General features: G+C 42.1%; 3 protein-coding genes across 3 annotated transcripts; 2 read left to right on the top strand and 1 right to left on the bottom strand.

The window, feature by feature from the left end:
• Window positions 1–2590: 2590 nt before the first annotated feature.
• On the top strand, window positions 2591–3694 carry BCR41DRAFT_302358 (insulin-induced protein-domain-containing protein; the record flags this gene model as incomplete). The annotated part of the gene is made up of 3 exons (XM_022020667.1): window positions 2591–2976; window positions 3181–3387; window positions 3535–3694. 3 exons carry the CDS (start codon window positions 2591–2593, stop codon window positions 3692–3694), a joined length of 753 nt encoding a protein of 250 aa, XP_021883639.1.
• A 569-nt stretch (window positions 3695–4263) lies between these two features.
• BCR41DRAFT_302141 (hypothetical protein) lies at window positions 4264–11568 on the bottom strand (the record flags this gene model as incomplete). Its single annotated transcript, XM_022020655.1, has 7 exons — window positions 4264–4392; window positions 4482–5749; window positions 5833–5978; window positions 6067–7832; window positions 7933–8208; window positions 8316–10798; window positions 11145–11568. 7 exons carry the CDS (start codon window positions 11566–11568, stop codon window positions 4264–4266), a joined length of 6492 nt encoding a protein of 2163 aa, XP_021883638.1.
• A 5316-nt stretch (window positions 11569–16884) lies between these two features.
• On the top strand, window positions 16885–20664 carry BCR41DRAFT_420375 (HSF-type DNA-binding-domain-containing protein; the record flags this gene model as incomplete). Its single annotated transcript, XM_022029890.1, has 7 exons — window positions 16885–16992; window positions 17133–17152; window positions 17244–17454; window positions 17560–17622; window positions 17700–17919; window positions 18048–19189; window positions 19304–20664. The coding sequence occupies 7 exons, from the start codon at window positions 16885–16887 to the stop codon at window positions 20519–20521; spliced, it is 2982 nt and encodes a 993-aa protein (XP_021883637.1). The 3' UTR covers window positions 20522–20664.
• Window positions 20665–21676: the final 1012 nt, after the last annotated feature.

The raw sequence follows: 21676 nt of genomic DNA, 5'->3' as shown, positions 1-21676 counted from the left end.
TTCTTCCTACACTTGTTTCTCATATTCCAGCGATTCCTCTCAAAAATCGCCTTTGCCTTATAAAATTGATTCATCTGATCAAGATGACTAGGATGGTCCACAAAGCTCAATCCCCCCAGCAATGGAAGCCCGCTCTTGACGTTTGTGCTGTTTTATTGTTGGTTACTTTTTCGTTCTTTTGATTTTTGCTCAGTCTATATATTTAAATATTGACTAATCAACTGCTTTTTGCTTAACCGACAGACTCCGAAACCTGGTACCTTTCAGTATAGATGATGTTACGATGGTTGGTTCCTATTCACCGCTTCGCAATACACGTATTTCAGTTATGCAGTTTTGGCTCGAATAATGCCTAGGATTTGTGTAAGGTGCTTTCGAACGAGTCTTCTCGCCAGTGCAAAGCTATTTCAATGGTGACGGGCTTGGCGCTCTTATACTCCTTTATCCTACTATTACTATTGACCATTACTACGGCTATATCTATTAGTTTGATAGGATCCAGATCTGAGGGCTGCGCAGGTCAGTACAAAGCCTCTTATTGACTTCCATCATATTAATCTACTCCAGATATGCCTTGGTGACCTTAGTTGTGTACTTGAAACCAAGAGCATGCTGAAAGTTGAAATCGTCCTTGTCAAGCCCGTTTGGATAGCAAGTATAGACTCGATTAAAATGTGAAATATGATAAAAGCATATGGGCTCCAGGCTTGAGTCAAGTCGAATCACTTCTAGGCACTAAAAAACGTGTCAAGGTCGCTAATGAGGAAGTCCGGGATCTAATCATCAAACAAAAGACATTTCTACTTCCTTTGTTCAAATCTCGTCGAGCGGTAAGATAGTATAAGAAAAACTTCTCGATATTGATCCAGGATGTTGGTATCTTGGAGCAACCAATCCTACCATAACGTGGTATGTCAGACGAGATGACTATATCTTTTCTAAAACTCCTGAATGTCTCACAACTACAGCTGATCAACAATACAATTCATCATTTGGAATCGAAGGAGCTCTGAGGCTTCAAGAAGCGTGAAGAGCGGAATATGTGCAGACTATAGCAGTAATCCTGGAGATGCATTCCAAAGCAATGCCCTGTTTGCTGTCAATCTTTGTGATTTGAGCGAACTCTTATCTTACCTCGCTAAACAGCACTCTTAAAACGAAGCTGGTGTCTAGGCTATATGATAGAAGACTTAATTTGACGTGCTTCCCAAAAGTACCCTTAAAAGCTGAAACAAGCCTGCGAATTAAATAACCTTGTAACCGTGAGTACCTTACCAAGCTCTAAAGATCGTTGTTTTTCCAGTCCCAGGGCCCTCAGAATAGGGATTGTACCTGTGATCCATCCTATGTTACTTTACGTAATCCAGCTGTCTTGCTTTCCTTTAGTGTATATTTAGATAGTCCTTGATGCACTTGGCACGAAGCTTCACCCTTTAAATATTCAGAAAAAATAAACAGACCGTAATTACCCCGTATTTCCTTCTGGCCAAAACATGGAGATAAAAGTGAACACAAGAGGTCAGATGAATATGGTACTTGGGATGTGGTTTTGACTGTGGGGAATGAGTGAAGACAGACAATAATCCATCTTTCCTGTTCCCCTGACTTACCTTGTTTTTTTTTTGTGAGATTGTTCATAAAAGTATTCATTTACAAATGTACATAGAGTTCTCGCCAAAATGTCATCGACAAATATATTTTTAAAATATTGTTTTTGAATCAAAAATGAGGATTGAATTGATTTGGTGGCTGATTGTCTGAAATGGATATTTTATTCAATTTAATAATCCTGAAAATATATTCGCCGACGAGTTTCTAACGAGAACTAGTAGTATATTTTAGTCCGAGAGCTTTTAAACAAACCAAGTTGTGGAGAAGAGAAAAGCGCTTTTTGCTCAGCCGACAATTTGTTGAAAGTGTTTACTTCTTGTGCAACCATGCAAATGGGCGGCAAAAATAAAACCACATTAAATAATCAAAAAGAAGGATGTCTTTGATTGCTTACTCGCACCACTGTCATATGACTATTTTCTGATTGGATAAGGTGCTCAAACAATTTAAGCATTGAGGGAGTCTTTCCTTCTTTCCTTTCCTTCTTTCCTCTTTCCTTCATTGTTTCCTCCATTGTTTCCTCCATTGTTTCCTTCATTCTTTCCTTCTCTCTATTTTCCCACACTTCTCTTCCACCTTCTCTAGTCTTATAACCTGGAATATATATTTTTTTATCAGAAAGTAGTGAATGTCAAATCATCTCCACCTGTCTTATTCGTCTCTCTCAGTTTTGAAATACAACAACAATATGGAACATGATCTTGATCTCGATATTGGTTTGGACCCCGGTATTACTAAGGATGACTTCCTTTGCTCAACCTTGTCACCGTCCTCATCTTCAACATCTCTCTATCAATTACAGGGCTCCTACGCTCATCACCGTCGAGAACCAACTTCTTCAGCTTATACTACTACTACCACAACCACTATCATTACAACCACAACTACCACAACCACCACAGCAATAGCCACGTCTACTTCTTCCACAGCATCTGCAGATTCTATAATGTCAGAAAAACCATCACTAGCGTCAACACTAATGCCAGTACCGAGTTACCAAGAGGATTATCATCAACTTTACAATGACAATGGCGAGCTGTCAATTTTCCCAAGCCTTCGCCTTGCTTCCGAAGGCCCCTACCTGTTCCTATTTGATTACTCAATTTCACTGTATTTCCCTATTCGAATGTTGATCTTATTTGTTTTGGGTTTCGCATTCTCACTTGTGGTTGATCATCTCCAGACTCAACACAACCTGACCACTTATCCGAACAATATCCATCAACTCTGGGCCACTGCTTCCTGGTTACCTCCAATCTGTGGGGTTTCTGCAGTCCTAATTGGGTCGATCTACCCGCTTGGCGATTATTTATGGTGGGGACGACGCGTGGTTCGAGACGGTCGCGACTGGTCTAGTGTTATGAGGTAAAAAAAAGCATATGTCGGAGCATAGAGTATATATAATGACATCAAGAAACTCTTCCCCAGTTCACTCTATGGCCACATGACAAGGTCTCACGCTTATTTCGGGATGACAAAATTGGGCTCATACACCAATGATAAAAAAAACTCTCAGGGCTATACAAAGTGGAAAATGTCCTGACAAGATCAATCAATGTCATTCCATAGGTGCTTCGGAGGACTTATCGGTGTTAATTATGCAGCATCCAAACTTGCGTGGACAAGCAGCCTACAGATCACTTGTACATTGGCCCTTATCTCGGTTGGTCTATGGTTCTGGTTCGATTATACCTTCCATGGTTTCATGATCTCGCTTACAGCCGCCTCCCTTGGCACTATGGTCGCCTATATCCTCGTATTGAATGGATGGTATAGGTAATAATAATTAAAGAAAAAAAATCTGCTCATCCATTAAGTAGTAGGACTAAAGGTCAATGTTTTTTTTTTTTTTTTTTTTTTAAAAAAAAAAAAAAGAAAAAAGAAGAAAAAACTTAACGATATCTCTTGCTCACGAATAAATAGTTTTACAAGGACGGATTTTTTCGGTATTGGGTCGTGGATTCCTTGCATCCTATACTCTTCTTCAGTATGCTTTGGTAGCATTGGACGGCAGCTTGATATTGTCCCAGCAACATGGTATGATGGTCCAAACACAATCAAAACGCAACTCAAGATAGAATAAAGAAATGGCTTCCCAAGAATACCTCATTATTCTTTTAGATATAGCGTTCCAATCTGCTTACAAAACAATATACCCCATTTTTAATAAAATTAATTAACATTAATAGTGCATATTAGCTTTCTCTTGTATGATCTCTGTGGTTTCCAAATGTAGTTTCATTTTATATTCATCAAAACTTAAATTAGGACAAATGAAGACAGAATGAACGAGATAGGGTCAATGTTGTTATTTAGCAGGAGCAATGGACGCATTGGATCTTTGTACCGAATCCCCTATTCCGCATGACCGAGCGGGCACCCTCTGTCTCTTACAATTAGTGTGACATTCAAAAAGAAAAAGAGGAGCAAAACAAAGCTAGAGCCATTGAATCGCAGCAATAACAATGGTCAATTGCAGATTCTTCAAGTCTGGCTATCGCAGCGCGTGGTTTCATTTACTTATATACCAATTTTCAGTCATGTAAATTTATCATTAATATTTACTATTTCTGGTTACTAGTTTTACATATAAGTACTACAGAGGACAATACTACAAACTATGTTAGAATCAACACTTGCTTTCATGCGGTATTAAAAGCCTGTGCGCGGGTATTCGTAATATGGATCGTGCTGCGCCAGATCCGGGCAATTTTTGGGTGGAAATTTGTTGATGGTTGCAATCAATTCATTCGTGCGTAAAGGCTTTGTAACATATTCGTCCTGGAAAAAGACATGTTGGTCAGTAACTTAAAAAAAAAAAAACGCGACTTTGTCCTTTCAATGATCAATAGGTATCACTTTTTGCTTACCATGCCAGCAGCTAAACACTTCTCGCGATCTCCAATCATGGCATGCGCAGTAAGAGCAATAATAGGCAGATGGTCCTTTCCACCTCGTAGCATCTCCAACTTTCTAATTTCTTGTGTGGCCTCAAACCCACCCATGATCGGCATCTGTACATCCATCAAAATTAAATCAAAATGCATGCTACTGAAGATCTCCACAGCTGTCTTTCCATTTGCCACGATCGTAACCTTATGTCCAAACTTCTCCAAGATACGAACTGCTAACTTTTGGTTCACCACGTTGTCCTCCGCAAGCAAGATATGCAATGGGGTTGCATGTTCTGCATCTGAGGGCAATGCTGATGCAGACTCAAATGCGGGAAGGAGTGCATTCATAAGATCGGGAAGTTGAACTGGAGGGTTAAAATAGCTGGCGATGCCAAGGTCCTGACAGACCTTCATCGAGATATAAGGTGTCGTCACAGACAATAGCACAATCGGCAGGAACCTCAACATGGGAATTTCTTTGACCTTGCGGATGTCTTTCACATGGTCAACGATAATAACGTCAAATAAGGATTTTTCTGTCGATGAAGAGCTAGAGCCAGGCGTAGGAACTAATTCTGCGGCCTCCTCGAGAGAAGTGATATGGGTTGCTTTGAACTTGAGCTCCTCCAATGTGCGTATCACAGAATTAGAAATGGCCTCGTCGCGCATAGTGCCCAGATATAATATGTGCCGTCCGACATATGGTTTTGTCTTGAGATTGATTTGATCAATCGACATTGTACCTGTGTTGAAGCGTACAGTAAAGAAAAACTGCGAACCTTTACCGAACGTGCTATTGACCCAGAGATCACCCCCCATTAATGCCACCAGACGCTTGGAAATTGAGAGGCCAAGTCCTGTGCCACCATACTTGCGTGTCGTGGAACCGTCTGCTTGACAGAATGTGTCGAATACTACTTCAATCTTGTCACTCTGAATACCAATGCCAGTATCAGAGACACAAAATTGGAGCTCGACGCCGTTATCAGTCTTGTTCTTGCAGACACAGTCAAGAACAACGCTGCCCTCGGTTGTGAATTTGATAGCGTTTCCGATTAAGTTTGTAATAACTTGGCGCAAGCGCAGGGGGTCACCAATAAGCTGATCTGGGAAGTCATTATGGACGTTGTAAATTAAATCAAGTTTCTTCTGATGCGCCTTTACAGCGAGGGTCTTGAGAACACCGAATGTTTGAGTGCGTAGAGAGAATGGGGCTTGCTCAATGGTCATTTTACCAGCCTCAACTATACATATAAAAAAAAAGTCAGCTCATGAAATAAACGAAGGAACCTCAAACACTTAGTATCATCAATTAGCATCATCATACTCTTGGAGATATCAAGAATGTCATCGATAATCGTCAACAACGAGTGTGCTAAATGACTGACGATCACCAAATTTTCGCGCTGTTGACGGGTGAGCTCTGTCTCCAGGGTCAAGCTGGTCATTCCAATGATACCATTCATGGGAGTTCTATAGTAAGAGCATGTAATGATAAAGTTAATATCAAGCACAGAGCAAATACGCTAACACCCATGAAACAGTGGCACGTATAATTTACCTAATTTCATGTGACATATTTGCCAAGAATTCAGATTTGGAGCGATTAGCAAGCTCAGCAGCTTCACGAGCGGCCGTGTTCTTCTGAATACTCTCGCGAAGATTATAAACCATCTGGTTGATCTTGGTCTTGAGGGAATCCATCTCACCCGAGGCCTCAACAGTGATGAATTGAGTAAAATCACCATCGGTGGCGGCAGTTGAAATAGAGGCAAAAGCGCGTACCTGAGCTGTCAAGTTGCTAGCCATCGTATTGACATTTGAGGTGATTTCTTTCCAAGCACCCCGTACATCCATTACTTGCGCTTGCACCCCAAGCTTGCCTTCAGTTCCAACCTCGCGTGCCACTCGAGTCACTTCATTGGCGAACATGGAGAGCTGATCCACCATCGAATTGATAGTGTTCTTTAAATCCAAAATCTCTCCTCGAGCTTCCACATCAATAGTCTTGCTGAGATCACCACAGGCTACAGCTGTTGTAACCTCGGCAATAGATCGAACTTGAGTCGTCAGGTTTGCAGCCATGGTATTGACATTGTCTGTAAGCTCTTTCCATGTCCCACTCACATCCTTGACAACAGCTTGACCACCTAGATTACCTTCTGTTCCAACTTCGAGACTGACACGAGACACTTCAGTAGCGAACTCCTGTAATTGATCGACCATGGTATTAATGGTATTCTTGAGATCCATCATCTCACCTTCAACTTCGACAGAAATCTTCTTGGACAAGTCACCTCTAGCAACCGCCTTACTTACGCTTGCAATATCACGCACCTGTGCAGTAAGGTTTGCAGCCATTGTATTGACGTTATCGGTGAGTTCCTTCCACGTCCCATCTACGTCCTTTACATGAGCCTGTCCGCCTAATTTCCCTTCTGTACCGACTTCACGTGCAACACGTGTTACTTCTGCAGCAAATGTCCTCAATTGCTCGACCATTGAATTGACCGTCAATTTCAGCTCTGAGATCTCTCCCTGGGCTTGAACATCAATCTTTTTGCTCAAGTCTCCACATGCGACAGCTGTTGTAACCTCGGCAATAGATCGAACTTGAGTCGTCAGGTTTGCAGCCATGGTATTGACATTGTCTGTAAGTTCTTTCCATGTTCCGCTCACATCCTTGACAACAGCTTGACCACCGAGCTTCCCTTCTGTTCCAACTTCGAGACTGACACGTGTCACTTCAGTAGCAAACTCCTGAAGTTGGTCGACCATGGTATTGATGGTATGCTTGAGATCCATCATCTCTCCTTTGACTTCGACAGAAATCTTCTTGGACAAGTCACCTTTGGCTACTGCCTTGCTTACGCTTGCAATATCACGCACCTGTGCAGTAAGGTTTGCAGCCATTGTATTGACGTTATCGGTAAGCTCCTTCCACGTTCCATCAACGCCTCTCACTTCAGCCTGCCCACCAAGTCGTCCTTCTGTGCCGACTTCACGAGCAACACGTGTTACTTCTGCAGCAAATGTCCTCAATTGCTCGACCATTGAATTGACCGTCAATTTCAGCTCTGAAATCTCTCCCTGGGCTTGAACATCAATCTTTTTGCTCAAGTCTCCACATGCAACAGCTGTTGTAACCTCAGCAATAGATCGAACTTGAGTCGTCAGGTTTGAAGCCATGGTATTGACATTGTCTGTAAGCTCTTTCCATGTCCCACTCACATCCTTGACAACAGCTTGACCACCGAGCTTTCCTTCTGTTCCAACTTCACGTGCGACACGAGTAACCTCTGCAGAGAAAGTTGAGAGTTGATCCACCTTAAAACAAGAATTAAAGAACATATGAACCTTTAGGTTTTTTTTTTACATTTATAAAGACAACCAGAGTTAATTAGCGCAGACGGAATTAAAGCTTTACCATGATATTAATAGTATTCTTCAGATCAAGGATTTCACCCTTAGCATCCACAGAAATCTTTTGAGTCAGATCTCCCCTGGCGACGGCCTTGCTTACAGCGGCAATGTCACGTACTTGCGCTGTAAGGTTGGAAGCCATAGTGTTTACATTATCTGTCAGCTCCTTCCAGGTGCCATCAACTTCCTCGACTTCGGCTTGGCCGCCAAGGTTACCTTCTGTCCCAACCTCCCGGGCCACGCGGGTCACTTCAGCGGCAAAAGTAGAAAGCTGGTCCACCTATGATCGAAAAAAAGCATATAGTAGTTGACAATCATCATACTACTTGAGATTTATATTCAAGTCTTACATAATGAGTAGACAATAATTCAGGGGATAGAACTTACCATTGAGTTAATAGTGTTCTTCAGATCAAGAATCTCTCCTTTGACATTAACAGTAACCTTCTTAGTAAGATCTCCCTTGGCGACCGCCTTGCTGACATCCGCAATATCGCGCACTTGAGTCGTCAAGTTCGATGCCATCGTGTTGACATTATCAGTGAGTTCCTTCCAAGTGCCGCCAACATCTTTGACTTCAGCTTGACCTCCTAGACGGCCTTCTGTACCGACTTCACGTGCAACACGTGTTACTTCTGCAGCAAATGTCCTCAATTGCTCGACCATTGAATTGACCGTCAATTTCAGCTCTGAGATCTCTCCCTGGGCTTGGACATCAATAGTCTTGCTTAAGTCCCCACATGCGACAGCTGTTGTAACCTCGGCAATAGATCGAACTTGAGTCGTCAGGTTTGAAGCCATGGTATTGACATTGTCTGTAAGTTCTTTCCACGTCCCACTCACATCCTTGACAACAGCTTGACCACCGAGCTTTCCTTCTGTTCCAACTTCGAGACTGACACGAGATACCTCAGTAGCGAACTCCTGTAATTGATCAACCATGATGTTGATGGTATGCTTGAGATCCATCATCTCTCCTTTGACTTCGACAGAAATCTTCTTGGACAAGTCACCTTTGGCTACTGCCTTGCTTACGCTTGCAATATCACGCACCTGTGCAGTAAGGTTTGCAGCCATTGTATTGACGTTATCGGTAAGCTCCTTCCACGTTCCATCAACGCCTCTCACTTCAGCCTGCCCACCAAGTCGTCCTTCTGTGCCGACTTCACGAGCAACACGTGTTACTTCTGCAGCAAATGTCCTCAATTGCTCGACCATTGAATTGACCGTCAATTTCAGCTCTGAAATCTCTCCCTGGGCTTGAACATCAATCTTTTTGCTCAAGTCTCCACATGCAACAGCTGTTGTAACCTCAGCAATAGATCGAACTTGAGTCGTCAGGTTTGAAGCCATGGTATTGACATTGTCTGTAAGCTCTTTCCATGTCCCACTCACATCCTTGACAACAGCTTGACCACCTAGATTACCTTCTGTTCCAACTTCGAGACTGACACGAGACACTTCAGTAGCGAACTCCTGTAATTGATCGACCATGGTATTAATGGTATTCTTGAGATCCATCATCTCACCTTCAACTTCGACAGAAATCTTCTTGGACAAGTCACCTCTAGCAACCGCCTTACTTACGCTTGCAATATCACGCACCTGTGCAGTAAGGTTTGCAGCCATTGTATTGACGTTATCGGTGAGTTCCTTCCACGTCCCATCTACGTCCTTTACATGAGCCTGTCCGCCTAATTTCCCTTCTGTACCGACTTCACGTGCAACACGTGTTACTTCTGCAGCAAATGTCCTCAATTGCTCGACCATTGAATTGACCGTCAATTTCAGCTCTGAGATCTCTCCCTGGGCTTGAACATCAATCTTTTTGCTCAAGTCTCCACATGCGACAGCTGTTGTAACCTCGGCAATAGATCGAACTTGAGTCGTCAGGTTTGAAGCCATGGTATTGACATTGTCTGTAAGCTCTTTCCATGTCCCACTCACATCCTTGACAACAGCTTGACCACCGAGCTTTCCTTCTGTTCCAACTTCGAGACTGACACGAGATACCTCAGTAGCGAACTCCTGTAATTGATCGACCATGATGTTGATGGTATGCTTGAGATCCATCATTTCTCCTTCAACTTCGACAGAAATCTTCTTGGACAAGTCACCTTTGGCTACTGCCTTGCTTACGCTTGCAATATCACGCACCTGTGCAGTAAGGTTTGCAGCCATTGTATTGACGTTATCGGTGAGCTCCTTCCATGTTCCATCGACGCCCTCGACTTCAGCCTGCCCACCCAGCTTTCCTTCTGTTCCAACTTCACGAGCAACACGAGTAACCTCGGCGGCAAATGTTCTGAGCTGATCAACCATAGTATTCATTGTTTCCTTCAGCTCTAAAATTTCCCCTTGGACAGGCACGCTGACTTTTTTTGTTAAGTCTCCGCAGGCTACTGCCTTACAAACTGTGGCAATATCGCGCATCTGACCTGTGAGGTTGGAGGCCATCAAGTTGACGTTGTCTGTAAGTTCTTTCCATGTTCCACTAACATCCTTGACAACAGCTTGACCACCAAGTTTTCCTTCCGTCCCAACTTCAAGACTAACGCGAGACACTTCAGTAGCGAACTGCTGCAGTTGATCCACCATAGTGTTAATGGTATTTTTAAGATCCATCATCTCTCCTTTGACTTCAACAGAAATCTTCTTGGACAAGTCACCTTTGGCGACAGCTTGGGTAACATCGGCAATATCACGTACTTGCGCTGTCAAATTCGCAGCCATAGTGTTGACATTATCTGTAAGTTCCTTCCAAGTGCCATCCACACCTTTAACATGCGCCTGACCACCCAATCTTCCTTCTGTTCCTACTTCATGTGCCACTCGAGTGACTTCAGATGAGAATGATCGTAGTTGATCAACTATTTGTGGAGTGATTGCCATGAAAGAGCAGTTTTATCCATATTAGTTTCCATCCGGAAAATTGAATTATTTGAGTCAAATGATCAACACAAAGACGGTCCCACACAGGGTAAGACGAAATGTCAATCAGAATGACATAAACACACATTGCAAACAAATGAACGTCAGGGAGCGGTAAGAATAATTCAGATTTGATTTGTTGCGTTGTTAGTTTAGTATTTTTGTCATTCTTTACAACCCAAACAATGGATGGATATGCCGACAGGTTCATTGTAATCGGAAATCAATACCTGAGAAAACCAGCAGGAGAATATGATGAAAATGAAGCAGAAGAAAAAGACTTACCCATAGTGTTGATAGTGTTTTTCAAGACAAGAGTCTCGCCCTTGACGGAGACTGTTATTTTTTGGCTCAAATCGCCATGGGCGACTGCTGTACAAACAGAAGCAATATCTCGCACCTGCTCTGAGTAGCCAACAGTCATAGTGTTAAGATGGCTAACAAATTCATTCCAGATGCCTTGTTGATCTTCTAATCTTGCTTGGACGCCCAGTTTGCCTTTGACACCCTGGGCAGCAACCTGGATGACTTCCTCTGTAAAGGTAGAAAGCTTGCTGACCATCTGGTTGATAGATATTGTCAAAGCAGAGTTATTGCAAGCCTCGTTTTCACAGATTATCCGGTCGCGCAAATCACCGCGAACAACAGAAGCGGCAATGAGAGCACATTTGCTGATACAAGCGGCACAGGGGCTCTCATGGGAAGTCATTGCAGGCGCAGGTATTGTACCCGCCAGCTTGAATCGGTCATGTTGGTTCGTTGTTTGAAGTATTGCCTCTCTTGACAAGATGCCAGAGTTGTCAAAAGGGATAGTGGAATATGCAGAGCGAAAGGATTCAGTGGGAGAGGAGGGCATGGAAGAAGCAAGGTCTACGAGAAGGAAACTTCCCAGACTGGCTGTTGCGTCTGTGGATGAGGATCCTATATTGGAGGCAGGTAATGAGGTGATAGAAGAGGTTGGTGTTGAGACGCTGATGGCTGTAGATGGTTCAGTATGAGAGGTGTGATCATGCAAGGAGGAAGGAGAGGAGGTGAAGGAAAGAAGGGAGGAAGAAGAGACGACGTGGTCCATGGATTGGCCAGGTTTGTTGTGCTCATTGTTGGCACTCTTATTGCTTTTGGATATTTGGTTGTTTGCAGAGTGTGTGACAAATTCTGAAAGAGTCTGGACCGAAGAAAGGGGCAGGTGCTTCTCTTGGGGCGAACAGGGACTGGATGGCAGTACCCTGGGAGTGGGGGTGGAGTGGTCTACAGCTTGATCAAGGAACCCCCAAGTGGATGAACGAGTGCTCCATTGTGAGGTATTAGGCACAAATATGGGTGGTGACAATGAATCGCCAGGCATTAGGATAGGTGGAGTAACGGCGGGCTGTGTATAGCAATGGTGACTATTCTTGGTAGTCAAGGAAATATTACATTCTGAACGGTGATGTGCCAGTTTGTACTCCAACATGAACATCTTTTGAACGACCCGTTGCAGAGCAGCATCGACCTTCTGAATTATCGGAGAGGCCTCAGTATCGATGAACTCAAAGGGTGGGGTGGCAGAGGAGGGAGAGTCGAAGGAAGGAGATATAGGATCAACGGTTCTTTCCTGGACGAGCATATCCAGGACATTACCCAGATGATCCATATAAGCATCTATGAGAATAACCATGGAGTAATATATGATTGTCTGTCTGTTTCGATGTATCAATCTCTCTGTTTGTGATGTACTGAATGTAGGAGGAAGTGTAGTTTTATGAAATTGTAAGTTGATTATGTTTGTGCTAGCCCAAGTTGTAAAATGAAAGGTGGCAAGTAATGAGAGATTTACAAATGAATGAGTTTACAACTTGGGAATGAGAAGTTTGAAAGAAAGAGATTTGTTTTTTTCTTTGGACAGAAGAAGGACTATGTCTATTGGTTTGTTTGTCAATATTTTAATTACCATATCGTTTCTGGCTCCTTCTTCTTCTTTCCTTTTATTTTTCTGTTGTAATGGATAGAACGAAGCAAGACATGACAACAAAAAAAGAAACCAACAAATACGCATTTCCGCATACTCGGGCAGTTTAGCTCGCTTAATTTTCTTTTTTTTGCTTTTTTGCTTTTTTGCCATGGTGAAGGGGCAGAATCCCCTGATATGTAAAAAAAATATTGTTTGCAGCTCGGGAGTCATCGATAATAAGGGCGCAATCATTTAGCCTGGGATCAAAAGAAGATCGGATTCTCTTCCTTTTATTGTCTTGGTCATCTTTCGCCAAACCATGACCATGTTTAAGAAAAAGAGAGTTTCTCAGTTACGATCAAGTTGTTCCATGCATATGGCTCTACACGGTTTAACCCAAAAATCCGGTGAAAGGAGGCTGTGTGTGATGTGTATGCTTCTTTTAGCATTTGTCTTCCCGCCATTTCGAATATTAGTTTGTTTTTTTTTAGCCTTAATCAAGGCACAATGTCCAACAATATGTCTGTAGATACTTTTCTAACCACCAAAACCGGTACATAAAACTATCAACTCTCAAGAGATCATCAGACGACTACGCTGACAAAGCTATTGTTATGCAAACCCTTAGATCACAGATTTAACACATTGCGTGGCAATTTTTTTTTCCTTTCTCATTATGGCTACTTTCGATGTTGATGTTTCAAGTGGTGGATTCATTATTTGACTAAAAATGCCTTGTTGCCTCTTTTATCAAAGGGACAGAAGTCAGTAATATTTTCCTACTAGATCATAAAAAGGGACCAATCATGCTTTCCAGTTCACGTTCATTAGTAAACGCTTGCTCAGTGCATACATCTTCATCTGCTTTACTTCTTGTGATAAATAAACCCTTTTACGGCATGAGCTTTTTGAAGATTGCAATGAACAAACTCTTTCCGGCTTTTTCTTCCGAGTTTTTGTGATCGCTCATATCCATTTCGTCATACCCGCTGCCAAAATGGGTTTATATGTCACATGTGCCATTAGACGTCGCTGGTATGGTTCCTGATTTTAATGATTTGATTGTGTCTGATGTCATGTATAATATTCGTGGAATATTCAGGGAACAAAAAAAAAAAAATAGCAATGTTAACGGCCCAGTGACCCATGAAAAGATCGCGACCTGCCTTCGTTTTAAAAAGAAAAGGATTATCAGAAGAACTTTACAGTCATAGTTAACATTAAATCCATCAAATCATCAAATCTTTAAGATAATTGAATTGTGATGAGCCTGAATTACTGACCGCACGAGACGAGCTTTATAGGCTATTGAGGATACAGTGATCATCATCAGCAAGATCGTATCAAATAGCTCTTTGCATTTCTTCTACATGATAGGCACGACGGTTTAGGGCATGATAGTTGTAATAGAGTTTGGCAACAGTTAATTTTTGACCCCAGGCCTGCATGTTCCGGCCACGGTAAATCAGTCTTAATATCCTATTTCATGAAAAAATAGAACACCTGTGTTCCTTGGCATTAGTGTGATGTTTCACAAGGCAAAATTCTCGCCGTTTCATGTCAAAGCTATACTAAAAATTAGACTGTTGGTAGGTTTAAGAATTGTTGCGCTCTTGTAATCTTGTAAACATCAATCTTATTCTGGAAAGAACGTCAAATACGCCAAGGTCGATACAACAAACAGAGCGAAAAAGGAAAGGGGGAAGGCTCATCTGGCTGCAGCAGGCTAGTTGTCCGTGAGCATGGGACCAACTTGTGATGGAGGCAGTAGGGCATGAAATAAAATATCATGAAAAATAAAAAAGAGAGAGTACAGAGTGGACATGTGCTGAGACTTTACTTACATAAATGAAGTCTCATTGAAAGTATCTAATTATTGATCATTCGCGTATGGGATAAGATTTTAGAAAGGCCCCAAGAAAAACAACGAGGGTTCCAGAGAAGAGGATTTAGAGGTAGTCATGTGGACAAACGCGACCTCCTGCCTGATGTGTTGATGAGAGGGGGATGTCAATGTGAGCCAGGGACATACATATAAACCACCAATGTGTAAAACAAGAGCCTTTTTTTTTTTTTTTTTTTTTTGTTGAGGGGATTATTCAGTAGCAGAAGTTGCTCTTCCCATCTAATGCGAAGGATATCTCTTTTGCAGGATAACACAGATGCACCAATCACAAACGTGTCTTTCCTTGAACATGTAGTTCAATGACACCTGAGCGGTACATGGTTACCAGTAACATTTGCAGTATAAATGTATACGGTCGTCTTTTCTATCTTTTTCACTTGATTAATGTTTTAGGCCCTGTTTCTCTGACGAACCTAGTAAGGCCCTTGATGCTTATTATCCACTCTTTATTGTTTAGAATGAATAACTAATACATATCAAAGAAAGAGCAAAAAGTATGTTAGACCTAGAGACCTACACGCTATCAATATTTCATTTCTTAAAATAAGAGAGCAGTCTGTATTCCATGTCATGTATACAACAGAAAAACTGAATTTGTAAGGAGAAATTCTGTGTCTCCACATGAGATGGAGCATAAGGGTTTAATGATGAAGGTCGATTGTCTTCTGTACATGTCATCTTACCAAAGAGGGTCTCTAAAGATTAGAAAAATCCATTCTTTTGAATGTTTTGTACATCCCAGTGATGTCTTTCATAGACCTGTAAAAACACGTAACGAGATGAGATGGGCGCTTTTCTTTTTCTTTTTTTTTAAAAGAGTTCCAGGGAACTACTACTGCAAAATTTTCTTGGTTTGATTTTTTGCAGAGGAATAGTTGCCGAGTGGCGCATGCATTGGAATTAGCAGGCATGAGCATTTGCGTTTGTGTCGGTGTTGAGCGCTATAATTGTTACTTTTGTCACCATTCGTAAAAAAACTCCTTTCCAATCAACCAGCGTAAGATCGTACTCGACACACAGCAACTGCAATCTGAAAAGCTCCACAACCAAAAGCAAATTATTTCAAAATTAACAGGGTCTCACGGAAAGCCCAGTCAGAATCCGTAAAAAAAAATGAATACGATCAAATATCCATGACCATGTTGGGTATTACTTTTAGAAGTGGATTTGTTTTTATTAGCTACAACACACATCAGTAGAAGCAATCAAGACCAAAAGACGGGCAGAGGCAGACAAGCAATCTGGCGGTCTGGCAACAAACGAATTATTAAAATTTTTTTAGCCTTTTTCTCTCACACATATTCACACTGTCAGAACATCCTAACTGCTCTCTCTTAATCTTATTTTTTCGCTCCCCCTTTGTCCCAACTATCGTCCATTTTTTTTTTTTTTTGTTTTCTTTCTCTTTCTCATTCTCTTTCTCTTCTTCAACTCTTCATTCTTCCTTCCTTCCTTCCTATGACTCTTGCATATTAACGGCTTGTTGCATTTTACATAAAAGATTACTCTTCATTTCCGCATATTTTCACACCTTCACACGATACCTTCATACACATATCCATATGCAACACCATTAACATTGTCACATAACGTTCCTCTCAATCCCACCTTCTTTTATTTTTAACTGTTTTAAGGTATTACCCCACCTACAACAAAAACAAATACTCCAACGATGACCATTTTGCATTGCAACATTCCAACATGCATGCTAGTTGATGAACCCAGGATGATTAATGTCTCACCAGGGGAGGTGGTGGTGGGTTTATTTTCTTTCTTGTCGATCTTTTAATTATCTTGGTAGCGATAAGCAAACAAAACAACAAGAACAAGAGCAGCAACGACAGCATCAGCAATGACTACAATAGCAACAAAATGCTTCACAGCAATCATAAGAGATTAAAGATAATGTGTACACCAAATTTTTCTTGCTAACTTAAACATCTGCCTTCTTTTGGATCACACCTCTCTTTGTTCTTTTTACTGGTCAAAAAGACATTTGTAGCAGTTATTCCATCCAACTCAAACATCCCTGCTTGCCCATCCTGACGACCCACGACAAAAAACGGACCAAGAGGCGCTCTCTGGCCGAGCATCAACTGTCCAAATCTTCTCAAAAGCTCATTGGGACGTCAGACACTGCACCTGCTATCTTAACTCCCGTTACCTTCACAACAGATACGGATATCGTTATGACTGCAGCCAGCACACCACCAGTAGAAGAACCACCCCAAGATGTTGCTGCTGCTCCTACATCAGGCAATGGAGTGCCAGACTTTGTCAAGAAGCTCTATAGGCAAGTTTTTTTTATGGTTTGCTATTACCATGCGCTCGCTGCCCTTAGTTCAAAGAGATGAAGCCATCAAGACCAACCAGCTACACCATGGTCCTATTCATTTCCTTCCATGCATATATCTCCTCATTCTTTTTATTCTGTTAGAATTACAGTCATCATTATCCGTACCACCATTACCATCATCATTATCATCATTGCCATCATTATTATCATTTTTTTTTTGTACTTATTTTTATTTTTATTTTTACACAATAGGATGCTAGAAGAAAAAGAGCATGATCCCATTGTTTCTTGGGGGAGGACTGGAGAGACTTTTGTTGTGAAAGAGCCGAATGAATTTGCAAAAATCATCTTGCCAAAGCATTTCAAACACAATAACTTCGCTAGCTTTGTTCGTCAACTCAACAAGTACGACTTTCACAAGATCAAGACTACTGAAGATGCAGAAAAACCTTATGGCGATCAGGTACAGAAATAAGCTGACTTACCAAGGCTCTAATTTTTAATTTTTTTATGAATATTGGTATAGCATTTCATAACAATTATTGACTCACAATATATTTGTCTTTAGGCATGGGAATTTCAGCACCCAAAGTTTCAAGTTGACAAGCGAGACTTGCTGGAAAACATCAAGGTACAAATATTATTCTCTTTAATAATTGAAGGTACCTCACTCAGGAAGACTGATCTCATTTAATTATCTTTTTAAAGCGTAAAACACCTAGTAACAAGAAGCTTGCCCCTCCAACAACGTCTAATGTCATGTCGGATAGTTTGTCAACAATACCAGAGGAATACCAATCGCAGATTAATCAGCTGCTTAAAAACCAGGCAAAGTTACAAGGAGATTTGGCAGTGTGTGAGAACAAGATAGAGATGCAAGAGAGACTTATCCAACGGCTACTTTCCCTTCTCGGTTACACATGTACAGGTAATTAGGCAAACAAAAGGCACGGTTGTAAAAAAAAAAAAAAAAAAAAAAAGAAAGGGTTCAGCTGTGTTTCTATTCATGACATTCGGCTTTGATCCCTGACCTCTGTTCTTTTCTGGATTCTTTAGACGACGGTGCGTTGGTCAAATCAGAGCTAACGGGAACGCATGATGTATCAGATGTGCTGCAAAGCGAGTCTTCATCGCTATCTAGAAAGTCAGTCTCCAGTTCGCAGCAATATCAACCAGAACAGCCGCAATCACAACAAAGCCGACCTAATATTTCAGGACAGGAGCCAGCTCCTCAACATAATAAAAATCATATGCAAAGCACCTCTACCGCCTCTACTTCCTTTAACTCGTCCCCGCCTCTATCATCTTCATCTTCGTCCGCATCTTCATCTTCACCACCAGAAATCCACTCTTCTTTACACTTGGGAATTCCTCCCCTAACATCGTCATCTGCATCTACATCCAGCTCTATAACCCCGATCCATCTCGCCAACAATCAATCTTCCGCATCAAACCCCCTATCTTCAGATCCCTCAGTAATGAGGTCAGCATTGGTATCGGTCTCTGATAATATTTACTTTGAGTCTAAATCATCGTCATATGGAAGCCAGGATGCCTACCAGCACTCCCTGATGTGCCAAGATCCTAACCTGGGAGTTACTAATATCACACTGAGCCATCTGACAACCCAGAGACAGCAACAGGATGATTTATCAGGAAACTTTACATCTGGCAAGCCCACTGCTAATAGATCTAATAGTAAGCAGCAGCGTAGTGTGATTGCGAAGCAGAAACAACAGCGACAGAAAGATCACCAGCAACAACAACAACAACAACAACAACAACAACAACAACAACAACAACAACAACAACAACAACAACAACAACAGCAACAGCAACAGCAACAGCAACAGCAACAGCAACAGCAACAACAACAACAACAACAACAACAACAGCAACAACAACAACAGCAACAACAACAACAACAACAACAACAACAACAGCAGCAGCAGCAGCAGCAGCAACAATTCATATCCGACATAGGCTCAAATGACCCTAATATTACAGCTCAACGACCTAACATGGTAATCCCAAGCTGGGCTATGCCGCCAAAAGTCTTGCTGGTTGAGGATGATGATACGTGTCGACGACTTAGTTCACGCCTGCTGCAGATCTTTGGCTGCCCATTCGATGTTGCGGAAGATGGCATGGCTGCAGTCGGAAAGATGAGTCATCAGAAATATGATATTGTTTTGATGGTAGGTAGACTTGGGAATGCTGCTGCGGTTCAGCCTGATGCAATGTCGGCGTTTTTTTTTTTTTTTTCTTACGTTTTATTTTTTTTCTGAACAAAAACAAATTCAATTTGATAGGATATCGTAATGCCGAAGCTTGATGGCGTCTCCGCGACAACGCAGATTCGACGGTTTGACGCCATGACACCTATTATTAGTATGACATCCAACATTACAACTAACGACATCCTAACTTATTTTGCCAATGGTATGAATGACATCCTGCCAAAACCCTTTTCTAAGGTTGGATTGCTCAACATGCTAGAAAAGCATTGTCAGCACCTTCGGTATATCAAACTCAGCCCCAGTGGTCTCATATCCGCCACCACAGTTAATGGTGCAAGTGCTAGCTGTGGTCAGGATACTAATCGGTTACAAATTCTGTATCGAGGCATCAGCGGTGTTGGTCCTGATATGAGCAACGAAAGTGGCATTGTCAACGTCAATGTTAATGGGGATAGGCAAAATGGTGGAAGCATCATGGAACTTCCGCTGGCCGGATTCCAGAATGGATCATCTCCCTCGCACAAGGCTCTCCAACTTGTAAATACTGAAAAAAGGAGGCTTAATAGCACAGGCAACGGTTTAGGCAACGGAAGCGGGATTAGCAATGGCGATCAGGACGAGTCTCAAAGAGATGGGATGAATGCAGCATTGGATCTAGGGCTACAATTGGGTATAGGAGGTATGTTGATAGTGAGCGGTATGGATTCTGCGACTGCCGACGGTTCGATGTTGTCCTCGAACATACAACAACAGCAGCACTCGCAACAGCAGCAGCACCATATTCAAATGATAAATCCTCATCATCACAGTAGTCTGTCCTCAACAACTTCAGGATCTAGACCGCATACATCAATACCTTTGTCCTTGCCAGGCTCAGTTGCTGCACCTTCTTCAGGGCTTATGTCCCCGATCGGCAGTAGGACTCCATTCTCATCCTCAATGATGACATATCCCATTGTATCAGCAAGCGTGTCTCCCATCTCTCAGCAGCATCCTTCTCATTTGTCACATCCACCATCGTTCCAGCACTCTATGCATCCTCCATCACATCAGCCGTATCAACAACAAGGGCCCACCATGACTCTGCTTTCGATCAGGCCTGAAGGTCCGATCATGATGACTGCTGGTGGAGCTATCGGAGATCATGGTGGGATAGATCTAAGCAATTCTACCGAGCTTGGTGACACTATGGGACTGAGATTTGCTGCATTTGGAGGTATGGGAGCCGATTTGACTGGAACTGAGGGGCTACGCGGCCGAAAGCGTGCTAAAATCGAGGCGATCGAGTAACCTTTAATATTTTTTACATTGTTTTATTTATTTTTTTTGTTTCTATTTCTATACACTCTATTTTGTATTTTATTTTATTTTATTTTTTTTTTGTCTTGCTTTTGCATATTATGTTTCCTTGTAATGTTATTAAACGAAAGCGCATATTTTCATTCATACATGGTAAAGATAAAAAATATATTTTTACAAGAGATGTTTGTACTGCCATTAATGTGTAGAATATATACAGAGGGGAAAAAAGAATTCCCTCGTCATGCACTCTATGATGGAGATTTTATTGGGAGCCAAAACGAGTCTGTCTCGTTATAATGGATTGGGTTTCAAAATCGAGTGAAATATAAACCTAGAACGAGGGGCGGAATTGCTGTTGCTGCTGCTGCTGCTGCTGCTGTTGTTGATGCATCTCTTTAAACATGGCTTTGGTCGCCATCTTGGCAGGGACTCGTCGCATCTTGTGAACAAGACCTGTCCCACCCGATAGAGATGTAGTAACAGGGGTAGAGGCTGTTGACGTTGATGTACATGGTAAATTCGAAGATGTGGAACGCAACCGATCAACTTGCTGCTGCTCTTCTTCCTTAACCTCCTTCAATCCCATCTCCTCTCTATCCTTCTCCAATTTGACTGGCAGGGTATCTGTTGATGGGCTTGTTTCTTCCATGCTTTCAGAAGGCCCTTCATCCTCATACCCAATATCCAACATAATCGTCATCATACTTTCAGCAAGCTGTGAATAATCCCGCCGGATCACCTCCAAAACCTCTTCCAGTCGAATAAAATACAGTTCACATCCAAGAAACTTTTGCTTTTCATGTTCCTTGAGCCGACTCATTGCGTTTGACGCTGTTGTCCAGTTTGAGAACTGACATTCTACAACAGGCATAGGAAGGACCTCAAAGTTCAACTTTACAGCTGCTGCACACCGATCTGATACCATTGATGACAAGGGTGACCAAAGACGTGCCTTTTCCTGCTTGCTGATCAGACGACGATGTCGATGAAGATGTGGATACCGTGAAAAGAGTGCCTCTGGCGACAATCCCAAGAGCAATTGAATCTGTCGATCAACAACACAGAAATGCTGAAAAGACGGAAGACCATTGCTTTGAAGGGTAGCATCTTGATCTGCGCTCCCAGATGAAAGCTGGACGGTAT

Source organism: Lobosporangium transversale (genome assembly GCF_002105155.1).
Source record: "Lobosporangium transversale strain NRRL 3116 chromosome Unknown BCR41scaffold_9, whole genome shotgun sequence".
Taxonomy (NCBI): Eukaryota; Fungi; Mortierellomycota; class Mortierellomycetes; order Mortierellales; family Mortierellaceae; genus Lobosporangium; species Lobosporangium transversale.
Note: the sequence above shows the minus strand (reverse complement) of the source record. Positions and strands in the feature narration are given on the sequence as shown.